At 35.6% G+C, this 12687-nt stretch overlaps 1 protein-coding gene across 1 annotated transcript in view; it reads right to left on the bottom strand.

The window, feature by feature from the left end:
• Positions 1-2260: 2260 nt before the first annotated feature.
• CNOT2 (CCR4-NOT transcription complex subunit 2) overlaps positions 2261-12687 on the bottom strand; it is an 82909-nt gene continuing 72482 nt past the window's right edge. The window contains exons 11-15 of the mRNA XM_015628405.3: positions 12090-12151; positions 11944-11993; positions 11035-11135; positions 10312-10456; positions 2261-3403 (exon numbers count right to left, since the gene is read on the bottom strand). Of these exons, the coding sequence (XP_015483891.1) occupies positions 3317-3403; positions 10312-10456; positions 11035-11135; positions 11944-11993; positions 12090-12151 (445 nt within the window). The 3' untranslated portion in view covers positions 2261-3316. The remainder of the gene's footprint in view (positions 3404-10311; positions 10457-11034; positions 11136-11943; positions 11994-12089; positions 12152-12687) is intronic.

Raw genomic sequence — 12687 nt, 5'->3', positions numbered from 1 at the left:
AAACTGTAAAACAAACAGACAAGTACAAGAAGTACTGGCTTGGGTACAGATTTCAGACATGGCATGCAGCCAAGTGAAACCATCATACATCTTTGTAGTGTAGAAATGTCACAGCCATGAGGGAGTGGTGTGGTCAGTTGTGAATCCCCACACAGGTGAAGTTGACACTTCACTGAAGGTCAGTCACGTGAAAAATATTTTTACCCATGTGAGTATCTGCAGGCTTCTCAGGATTACTTGTGTCTTCAATTAGATTAATCAAGCCTATGAAGGTTCTCACATGCTTACGTATTTGTGGCAGCAGGCACTAAGGTGGAGGAGATGAGTGCTGGGTGTTTTTTTTGTTTGTTCATTTTTAAACACCCCAGTGGAGCACCCTTAACCCTTTCCTCCATGACTGGTACCCTTGATTTTTCCACAAGCAGGGTGGTCTGAGTAACAGTTGTTAAAATACAAAGTGTTTTCTGCAATACCAGGTCAAATCAGTGCAAGTTAACCCTGGAAGTTGAAGGTAGTGAATTTGCAGAGAAAGTGGAGCTAACTATTCAAAAAAGATTTGTAAACAATATGCAACAATGACTATGAGAGAGAGAGCATGTTGGACAGGCCAGAAAAAGGAACACTACTTCTTTCCAAAACCACTGGGTTTTCTACTCAGAACTTACCTTGCACATTATAGTAAAAAACGAATTATAGGGAAAAAGACCCATCTCAAATAAAGGTATTTTAAAAACAGCATTCTAGTATCTCCCTATTTATAGCATTAGTGGAATGTAAAAACATTAAATAAGCCTCAGACCTTAATTGTCAGTCTGAAAATCTATAGGGCAATTCAGTCACCAGTTTGCCATGAGTTTGTAAATGAGGACTGAGGTTTTCTTCCTTTCAGTAAAAAAAGCAGTATATTCTTTTTTTCAATGTTTAAAATTAATTTGGTATCATTAAGAAGTGGTTTCAATCTTACACCTTGTTTTCTGTCTATATCTGTTTCTCTTGCTTCAAGCCAGAGTGAAATATGAAATCAAGTCACAGATTTTAAAGTCTCCATATATGCTTATTTAATTGATAAATGAGAGCCAGACTGTTCTTCCACCTGGAAGGAGCAAAGCATCAGTTCTGTGCTCACAGGTGAGAAATTTCCCCAAATCAGGCATTTTACATTTTCAAAAGAGTAGGCCGTTGAATACAACTGTATCATCAAGTATTTTTAGGAGAATTTAGGAACATGAGAAACAATTAAATTTAATTGTGGAGGGAACAAGATCCTTTTGGAAAATTATTGTTCTGAAAATTTATGAATTTATATTTGGATAATCAAATATATGTTTGAATCTATTTTGGTCTGAGGAAAAGGAAAAACCACCATCTTTTTCAGCTGTGTTAGTTATATAGGTTATAACCATTCTCTTTGTCCAAGCTGGGAAAACTCTGCTTTAATAATAGAAAAAAATATAATCAACAGGCTTATGTTTTTATGTTTACCATCTTAAAATAGGTATTAGAAAAAGTTCAGAATTTAAGATTCGCCATACACCTGATACAGAACCACAGCAAGGCCACTAATGGTTCAATTTCCAAGCACAATTCAATACATGCAACAAGCTGCTTTTGCACTACACAGAAAAATGGGTCAAAATGTAAAAACAAAATCCCAGGATTCACTAACACGTCTTTCCTTGCTTTGGTAATTTCAGGTATTTTTTAATCATCTGCATCTCCAGAGGCAACTTAGTGAGAAGTGGCAATCGTATCTAGAAAAAAACATCCCAGCAGTTCAGGTTTTTCTTTCTCCATTCAGAACAGTTTAAGTTTTCAGAACCAGTCCATATTCACGTTTATTTGCATCTCGAAGTTTAAGTAGTAGCAATCACCAAATGAAATGTATTTCTGGTTTAAGTGGGAAAATAACATGGAACTAAGCTGTGATCAGTTCCAACCTCCTAACCCAAACTTCTCCCAAGTGACAAATTCATGAAGCATCTTTCCATCATTCGACATTGTACCCCCCCATCTTTCTAAAAATTATCTCCTATTATAGAGAGGGGATCTGAAACCAAGGTTAACCAAAGTTTTTGGCCGTGGAAACGTTACTGTGGAAAAGAATATGAAATTCTCATAAATTTACTTGTCAGCAGCAAAAAGACTCTTCAAGTGTCTTAACCACTGTACAGCTCGATAGTTTTAATACTTCAATTTTTTTCTCCATTTTTCACTGTTGAAGAAATAATTTCACAATCTCAAATCAAAGTCAACACTGCAGTGAGGAGAGCTTTTCTACTTTATTACAAAGAGAAGAAGCCTTTATGTGGTCAGAAAATACAAGATTGATCTTTTTTTTTTTTTCTCTTCCTATGAAACGCTGCTGTTCAAACAGCCAGAGTGAATTGTCTCAGTTCACTTCTTTAAGTCCCATCACATTCACTTGGGTATGGATGTCCTTGGCTGCTGAAAATCTGGCCCTTTAGTGCACAGGGCGACAAAGTAGTCCCCTGACCAGCAGTTCCAGAATGTCCCGTTTTCATATATTGCATCCATGCACACCTCCTAAAAATGAGGTACAGCAGGGCAAACATTTTCCAAAATAGATGTCATATATATAATATATACACATTCGTACATACATACCTTTATTCATGTGATGTCCAAAAATTTAAAAAAAATGTACACATTTATTACAAAATCGTAACAAAGACTGGACAGTGTTTTGCTCATTCTGGAAAGATGAAGCTCAGTAATACACAACTCTGGAAACTAACCAGAGACTGTGGCAATATCTTTCTTCTAAACAGTCAGATATTCTTGCATTAAGCTTGGCGAAAACTGCCTTTCAAAAACAGAAGGGGAAGTAAAATGAAGGAAGCAAACCTTGCTCATCTTTCCAAATGAAATACGAGAAGGATCTTCACATAAAAATGCACAAACATTTTTTATTACCAATAGTGCTACAATGAACAATGCAAATTTTGTTGTCTAATTTTTTGTCTTTTTTCTTTTTTTTTGTTTTTACATTTTGGAAAACTAAGTGGTAAACTTTTGTCAGTGTACTCGCTTGTCTTTACAGACCCAAGCTTGTCTGCTGGCAAAAAAGGAAACAGAAACAAAAATTCAGACCCTGCTCAAACTAAAGAAAAACAATTACAAATTTAGTTGTTGGGCAGCACATAATTAGTAAGGCAGGACCTCAAATGGTGACCCTTCGCATGAGCCAATTGCCAGATCCTCAAGGAATTAAAACCAGGATGCCTGAGCCACATCAGTTCTGCAGTTATGTTGAGTATTGTGCTGAGACAGCCATACCCCAAGAAAAGGGAAGTCTTTAGAAGGCTTGCTGAGCAGGGTTGTAGTTGAAGGTTGATGGCAGATGAGGCCTTTCTTCTAATTTGTCATATTCCAGGTGGAACTCCTGCAGTTGAAAAAAAAAAAAAAAAAAAGACAAACTCAAATAAAATAATGTATCATTTACCTGTCAAGAACTGGTCTACCAGCCATACTTGAAAAGCAGAAGTACAGAGGAGATCAAGTACTAACTTATCCTAAGTTAAACCACAGAACTTTGCTATCTTGAATTCTGTATTTTAAGGAGAAAAAAATCAGTAAATTACAACAATCCTAAGGCATTACACCTGCAACATGTAGGCTCTCCTACTCTTTTGAATGCTACATGACCCTCAGAACCCTTGTTATAATCTCAAACAATTTTATAGATGCTCATACACAAAACACAAATACACAATCACAGCGTGAGCTGAATTATAAACAGAAGTTGTATTTTAACATATCAGGAGTACAGAGGCTTATTCTGGATGAACCAAAGTTTGGGAATATTTTTATGTCACACTACCAGACCAAATAGCTTCATGATGCACCAGGGGAGGTTCACGTTGGACATCAGGGAAGTGTTCAAGAAACAACTGGACTTAGTGCTAAGGTCTGTTTGACATGGTGGTAATCAAAGGCTGGATTTGACCCTGGAGGACTTTTCTAACCTAAATGATTCTGTGAAAATATCCAGGTACAGAAACTCACTTCAGCCAAAATTCATCAAAATATTCCTCCAGACTTCATACTCATATTTAAGCCCCAGACCCATCAAACCTGAAATCTTGTATTTTTCAGACCCTTTCATCAGCTTAACTGCGTCTCATCCCTATTTTATCTTCATTCAAGAAACAGGATAAGCAGAAGCTTCAGAACTGTTTTTAGAGGTAATTCTTGGTAGTTCAAGAACAAGAACTTTGGATATGCACAGTAATTTATTTTACCTAACTTGGTGGAGAACCTCAGCAGAACATCATCTGTATCTGCAAAGCAAACTTAGCCTGCTATTTTCACACGGAGATGAAAACACTTGAGTAATGAAGAGATTATTTTAGAATATTCTCCAAAGTGATTAAAAAGTATAGTATTTCAGTACACATAAATCTGTGCTAAATTAATGCAAGAACAGAAATAAAATCTACGAAATCCATCTCTCAGACCTCTCTTCTTTCAATGAAAAACAAGGTCCATTTAGCATAGAAAAAACATTCAGCATGGTAAGGAAACAAAATTGTGGAAAACGTGAAGCATTCTGTACTCCCCTGAGAATACTGTCCCTAAGACTGAAAAACCCTAGCAAAACCTATGTGAGGTTACAGCCATCTGCACTGAAATATTGCACATCTGCTTCATCTCTAGTTCCTGCCTCTCTACTCCCACCAAGGATTTTTTTAGGTATTTTTGGTTTTTTTTTTTTGTTTTGTTTGTGTGGGTTTTTTTGGTTGATTGTGTTTTGGGGGTTGTATATTTATTTAGGTGGTGTGTTTGTTTGTTTGGACTTTTTTAGGTCATATATACTAAAGTGAATTGTTTCTGGCATTCCTAGTAAGAACTGCATGCCAGTTGGTGTATGTTCTCTTTTTGAGCAGATACACATATGCTGAGACTGAAGAGATGCTACTACCCCCTTGGGTAAGAAGCAAGATCAAAGGGTGTAAGTCCATACATGTACTTTGGTGTCAAAGGCTGGATTAGGTTGGGGGAATCTTAGGAGGCCTACAGGAAGGGTTGAGAGGGACTTTTTGCAAAGGCACACAGTGATAGGACAAGGGGAAGTGGCTTTAAACTGAAGAAGAGCAGCATTTAGATTGGGTATTAGAAATAAATTCTTTACTATGAAGGTAGTGAGGCACTGGAACTGGCTACCCAGAGAAGCTGTGGCTACCCCATCCCTGCAAGTGTTTAAAACCAGGTCAGATGGGGCTTTGAGCAATCTGGTCTAGTGGAAAATGCTCTTGTCCATGGTACAGCAGTTGAACTAGATGATCTTTTAATGTTTCTTCCAACCCAAACCATTCTATGATTCCATGACCTCCAGTAATTCTGCAGTCATTTTATAATAGAAAAGACACCACTCAAGCTTCCTCTGCCTTTCATGGCTGCCAAAGTTTCTGTCTTTCACATAATCATGGAAGAGCCTGCAGATTCTATCAACCAATGGTCAGCTTCCATCAGTTAACTGAACTTTCACAAGCTCTGAAATGCCTTTGAAAATACCCATGGAAAGTTGCTAATTAAACTGGTAAGATAGAGCAAGAAACCAGACAGGATCAGTATGCTAAAAAAGGGTTTTCCAAACTTAAGGTGGTTATGAGCCTCTATTGGCAGCGGGAGATGCAAACAAAGTGTCTGGAATGAATGCTCAGCGGGGCTGAGCAATCCTTTGTGTCCCACAAACTGGAAGTCCCTCCTTCAGAAGGAGTATGTTTCCCTACCAAATGTATGTGAATTCATACTTCAAACTGTAATTGACTGCTAAAATTAACAGGCTTAAAACAGTCTTCTTGATTTGAATCCCAGTGTCAGTAAAGCTAAAATTCAATATCCAGTAGCATATAAGAACACCAGAAGTTCTATCTGACAATACCTAAAAAATAATTAATTGACCAGTATTTCTGGAAACTAAAAACCAGTTACTTATTACATAGGGGCAAATACTTACGTTACAGGTAAGCTTTACGTTTTTGCTTTTGCCACTGTGGTTAGGATGTCAGCTGCAGCAGTGTTATTATTTAACATAAACAGATAGAAAAAAAAAGTAAAAATATTCTATTTATCCATTGATAAATGTGTTAAATTGCTTTCTTTTCCACATGGAGGTAACAATTAAAACTTAAATATCTTTTATTAACCAGGGATAATGAATACTGAATGTGCGTGAAAACTTACAGCATGTGTGACACTAAATCAGTTGTTCTATGCAAAGAAAATAAACACTTCTCACGTCATCCTGAAAACTTGCTTTGATAGCAAAGTTAATCAGTTTGTACATGTACAAACAGTAACAGGCAAGGATACCTAAGGTAGGAGAGGATTGCTTAGGATGATCAATAGTAGTTACAGTAAAACTCAACAAAGAAGTTAGCAGAATAGGTAGTATCCAAAGGACAAAATACTCTGGATTATGTAAATCCATGAGAGCAGAGGGTAGAAATACCATGGCTAGCTTAAAAATTCAAAATGGAACTTAAAATTAGCATTTATACTGACTTAAAGATGGAAGCAAAGACCCACTTTAGTGGCTGAGATGAAATACTATCCTACATCTTTACTGGAATAATAAATTTAACTTTCTAGTAATTATGAAACTATTTCAATTAATACTGATCTTGACAGGATAGGGAATAATTTCATCAAGACAGCAGCCCTGACAAGCAAATAAACACTTAAAAATTTAATATTCGCTCCCATAACAAAATCCTTATTTTAGAACTATAACATCAATGTAAAAAGCTTTTATAATCTTGTACTTAAATTAATTCTCCTTACTGAAAAGTAAGGAGGAGAAATTCAAGCAGCTTACTTCAGACAACTTAAGTCAGGATTTCAGTAAATGTGCAATTGGAGAAAGCACTTTTGGTGTCAGAGCTACTTCCCTTCCTCTCTCATGTCTCCTCAACAGCAGCAAACTACAGCCAAAACCTCAGTGAAAAAAAATCAATGTATTTATCTCAGCATACTTCCCACATGCCATACGATGAAGAACCGTAAACAAACATCCGTAATCCAAATTTTTCTACTTCTTAACTTTGCATTTAAGGTGAATTTAAAGTTTGTCATCCACATTTTTTCACTTTTTACTACCGTATGTCAGAATCAATTTGATTTTATTTCCTAATACTTTAGGAATTCTCATGACTCAGCTACTTTGCTGAATTTCCTTCTTCAGTCTATTATTATCTATTAAGAATATAAAAGTAGAGCCTACAGTTTAATAAAAATTTAATATATTATTTGATTTTTCTTGAAAGAAGTTATTCAGCCTTCTTTACTTTTGTTAAAACCAATCCAGAACACTAAATCTACTAGACCACAACTAGTTTATGTTTTTACAAACGTTAAGTCTTAAGATTTAGCTGTGTTATCTAAGGTAAACTGCTGTATTTCACTGCAGCAATACTTCATACTGAAGTGCAATTTAAAATAGGGACAATAAATATGTAAGCTCATAATGCAAAATACACTATGTCTGCAAAGCACAACACATTAGAGTATGTGCTGCCCTGCATTTGAGCACCTACACTAGAACAAGAACCAAATTTATAAAGCACCTTGAAAAATAACTGAATATGCACATATAAGACAGTTATTAAAATGCAAGTATTCCTGTATGCCTGCTTCAAAAAAGGACTAGTGGAACTGTTAAGCAGCAATTATTATTGTGGCCTTCTAAAGACTTGATATTCCCAGCATCCACTAATAATATAACAGTTATAATAAGAGACTACAATTTATCAGAATTCCTTTTTATCCAGCTCCTTATATGTCTAATTTCCTGAAATATTTGTTAATGCTTCTGCATTTGTTAGGAAAAAAATCCTTGGCCATACTGATCTTTGTATCCAAAGCAACACAGTGTTACCAACTATTGCTTTTCTTGTTAGGGTGGGTCTGTATTAGTCCTCCTCAGAGGAAATGTCTCCTCCAGAAATTAATACCAGAGGTAACAACATTACGACAGAATGCTAAGATCACACGACATGCACCTAAAGTTTGTATTTATTTATCAAAGGTGAAAATGTCACAGAATTATTTCTAGTATGCAACTCCTTTTCCATGCAACAAAAATCTCAATTTGCCCCAAAATCATTCTCTAGCTTCCTGTGATCAATGCTCAATTTGCCTACTCAAAGTTAAATAAAAATTTCAAAGTAATATTCCCGTTAAATTATTTTGCATTATGGAATTAAATTATTTTACATTATGGAATACACAAGCCTAGAAGAAAATATATTATTGCTTCTTGTGGACATTTGGGGGGGGGGGAGATAAAATAATCATATTCCTTGTTGCAATACCACTTCAAGTGCAAAGCTTTATAAAGTACTATCCCTCTCCTTACTAGCTATCAATTGCTTCTTAATGTTGGGAGGAATTACCTTCAGCATGCATATAAGAAGAGAATCTATGCAGATCTTGTGAAAAACCATTCAGAGAACAGCAGTTTTCCTACCTCTCCAGTATCTGAGGAATGCCCAACAGGAGGACAGAATGTACATCGCTCAAGCACTGCAGGCTGAGTTTCAGAATAGCACTCAGGATTCCAAACAGACACAATACGGTCTTAAAAAGTAATGCTAAACATCAAATAGCAGCTGCATACATTTACTACAGTTAGAAAAAGGAGACACTGAAGAGGTTACTATCCTTACAAAATGGGCACCACCCCCTCCTAGGAAAAAGAAATGTTGTGTGTCCACACAAGCAAAAACCACAATTCCATTGATATGTGAAACTACACGAGGCTCGTTGCTCAAAAACAAATGGAACACACTCAATTGACTCCAGAAAAGAAATCTATTCTTTCAAAAGGTAATTACTTCCCCTGTGATCATCTTGGGCAATAATAAAACAGCTTTTCACAGCATCTTGGGGAAACTAAGGAAGTATACCATGCAGCAAATTAATAATTCAAGTAGAAACAAAAACTTTCCTTTTGTTTGTGTTTTGTTTTTGAGGAGTGGTGCTTTTGTTTAGAAGTTTTGGAATTACCTTGCATTTAGGAAAACCCTAAAAGCAGGGCTAACCACTGAAACTGTCAGGTACAGATTCTTGGGTTTTCCTGTAGCAGCAGAAGCAAGGAGTCACACATGCAATTGGACTAAAGAACCTCCCATATCCTTCAGGGGAACTAGAATGTTAATTTCTGAGGGAGTTTGCATCAACTATGCAAAATTACTGGCTGGACGAAGTGGGGAAGGAAATAAAAAGAGCATGTATCTAGTTATGTCTAGATGGCAAAATGCTGTACAGACAGAAGGACACTAAACTTTACCCTCTTTAAAATGGATGTTTCAAAACATATCAACAGACATGTAACTATTTCATGCAATGTTCCCTAATCTCCAAGTGTATAGATACAACTTGTCCACAGAAATGAAATGCCTTTTCAGCAAACAATTCTTAAGTTGGGCTGCAGGTGAAAAGATTTCTTACTCTAGGAAACACCCTAAGCACATGGAACCACAAAGTATAGTTACAACACGCTGGAATGACATCTAATGAGTTCAAGGCCTCAAGGTTAATCTGATTTGATGTGTTGTTTTTTTAGAGAAAACAAGAGTGTGATACAGGACCTACAGATGGTCTGACATAGAACATTATTGACAGTATTAATGGACAGAACGGGACAAATAGATTATGACAGCTGGGTTGAGAAAAAGCTATAGCTTTCTGATTTTTTAATGCCTCTTGGTCTACAATGTAGAAAAAAAGCATGATGGAAATACGCCTCCTCTTTAGAAGAAGCTATTTACTTCAAAAAACTCTGATTTTCAAACAACAGAGCATGGAATTCCTAAGTATGGTTAAGGAGAGATTGTACCCAAAAACCAGAAAAGCATTCCCTGCACCCATCCCACATCCATTTTAAATTCCTAAGTGAGGTGTGGTGGCATCCTATTTAATTTTCAAAAGCAAAGTAATAAAATATTTGCAAGTATGACTTCTAAAATGCCAAATAATGCTTTCCATTCTTCAAATCTATGCTGTGGGAAAAGCTTTCAATTTTAACCAAACTCCTAAAAGAAGTCTTGTGTCCTTCTACCTCCCAAAGAAAACTGGAAATAAGAGAGTCAGCTCCTTATTTTCCACAAGCAAGCCAGTGTTTCAGACAACTTTTTCTACCAGACATCAGAAATTAAGGTAATGAATCTAAATAACAGGAGATTAAAAAGTTAGAGATTTTTGTGAAGATTTTTGTGTTGTACTCTTGTCTTCATAAAAATACATGGCTGACAGATCTAAAATATCTACACAAGGGAGAAGAGATACCTTAGCTACTTTCCTCCAGTTAAGACAGTCAAAGAAGTAATATGTTCCCCTCTCGTACGTATTGGTTTTCATTGTTGGCTCCATGCCGGGTGCCCTGGTGATCCATACTCGCTCTTCTTTGTGGTATCTCCAATCCCGGTTAAATCTTTCATTTGTAATAGAAAGGAAAAATAATTCTTAGTGTTAATTATCTGAAAACAACTTAATTAACTAACTTTAAAGGTTTCAATCAGAACTGTACAATGTATTCAAACCCAAACAAAATTTCTACGACATGGTTAAACCTGTGATTTCATACCTCTTCCGTATAGTTATTACACCTCAAACTAAAACACATGCATAACTTCAAGTCTGGTAGGTACTAACAACAAATTCTTTTTATGAGTATTTACCAGTTCTTATTTTATTGGTGACAAGTAAGTTACACATTCAATAATGACTGGCACCTGCCATTTTTTCCACATTGCTTCATCATGCAAAATACATGAGATTGGCTGTTGATTTCCACTACAGAAATGTAAAAAAAACTCTGTACAAAATGACACCAAGGTTGGAGGAGGTATTTTAAAAAAAAAGATTTACAGTTCAGGATTGACTAAGCTTCTTGCTTTCAATGTTTAGCTTGTTTGGGTGTTCTGTGTTTTGTTTTGTTTTTTAACATCTGCCATTTCATTATTGCAATAGACTAACTCATATAAGACTGACAAAATAGTTTGAACGTACAGCTCTACTGCTGCTAATAGCTGTAATACATCTCCTCCATTCATGTAATAGAGATAAAACAGGAGATCTTCTCCATATCGGCCAAGTTTTATTGCAGCCAGCTGCAAAAGATTGAAGAAAATGAGGATGAAAAATCACAATAGATAAATGTTTTTAAAACACACTACCCCACTTAAATAATACAAGGATACATCCAGAACTTCCATTCTGCTAAGTGTGTTGAAAATTATATTCTAATACAACAGGAGTAATAATTATTAAAATAATCAATTTTTCTTCACCTTTTGTTAACCTTTCCAAGTTAAAGAATACAACAGAAAAATACAGATGTAACAAACCAGCAAGACAGAATTTTCTCCCTGTATCTGTGCATTCCCATCTACTTATTTTATTTGAAAAAACCCAAAAAAACAAGTTCTGCATGTATTTTCTCCTTTCACATCCTATTAAGTTACACTACTAAAATTTCTTACGCTACTTCTCAATGATCCCTAGAAACAGTTTAAAGAAAACACATCTCAAAAAATCCCTTTTCATGTAGATACGGAATCCATCAGATAAATGAGAACACAATTCTGAACTTATCTCAAGAAGAAATACCTCCATTTAATTTGCTATTTGAATTATATCACAAAATCTTCAACTTCACACAAAGGGGAAACTCTTAAAAACATACTGTGCTTTTTAGCTATTTTTTTGCATGCCCATTCTCTTTTTGTAAGATAAAATGGGTGCTTGATGTGTCCAATCAGCCTGTTAACATACTTCTGCTTCTAGAAAGACTGAGGACATGCACAAAATGGAGTGATTTTGAACATTATCTATCTGAAAGAAAACTTAGAAAATTACTGGTAATACATTAACAAAAAACCCACCCACCCACACACACACACACACACACGTACTCACCTTATCCCTAATGTGAATGTTAGTTAAGTATTCAGATGGAACATGGAAGTCTAAAAAAGAATCGGAATTGATGCAACTATTAAGACATGTAAATGAATATAATTTGCAAATATTATTATTGAATTTAATAGGTATTTCTCTCTTACCTATGTCTTGAGGTCGACAAGGTGATGATGCCCATGGGGATGCAAATTTGGGATAAAGATTTCTGAAAGGAGAAGAAAAGCATCTATTTATAAAAATTAACCTCCAAACCAACCAAAGAAAAAAGCCCCTCCATAATCCATTTCAAATACCTAAAAGATGTCCCTAGCTGGGGTGAGAAGGAAGAAAGAAACTAAAGCAGTTATATTTATTTATTTTCTTTTTCATATGCAGAGCAAGGCTGCATTTAAACTGCCATGGGAAATTACAGGGTCAAGATTTCATTTTGAATCTATCTTTCCTTCAAGTTAGGCACCAGAGGTCCCAGTCTTTTTCAGGTATCCAGTGTTATTATGCTGGGTTTCAATTTAACTAGGAATAGTTGTCACAAAATCTGGTGGGTTCTGATTTATTAGCCTATGATTTAAAAGGGGAGGAAAAATTTATACTGACAGGTTGCTTTTTAAAACTTACCAGTAAATATTTTATTCTTCTTCAAAACAGGAGTTAGAAGGGATAATTTAAACCACTGGCAATATATACAGAATTCTAAAATTTTGTTTCTAGAAGAACAGTTATTGTCCTAAGTTTTTATGTCAC

This window comes from Parus major, chromosome 1A (genome assembly GCF_001522545.3).
Source record: "Parus major isolate Abel chromosome 1A, Parus_major1.1, whole genome shotgun sequence".
NCBI classification, from domain to species: domain Eukaryota; kingdom Metazoa; phylum Chordata; class Aves; order Passeriformes; family Paridae; genus Parus; species Parus major.
This window is presented reverse-complemented; position numbering and strand designations above follow the sequence as displayed.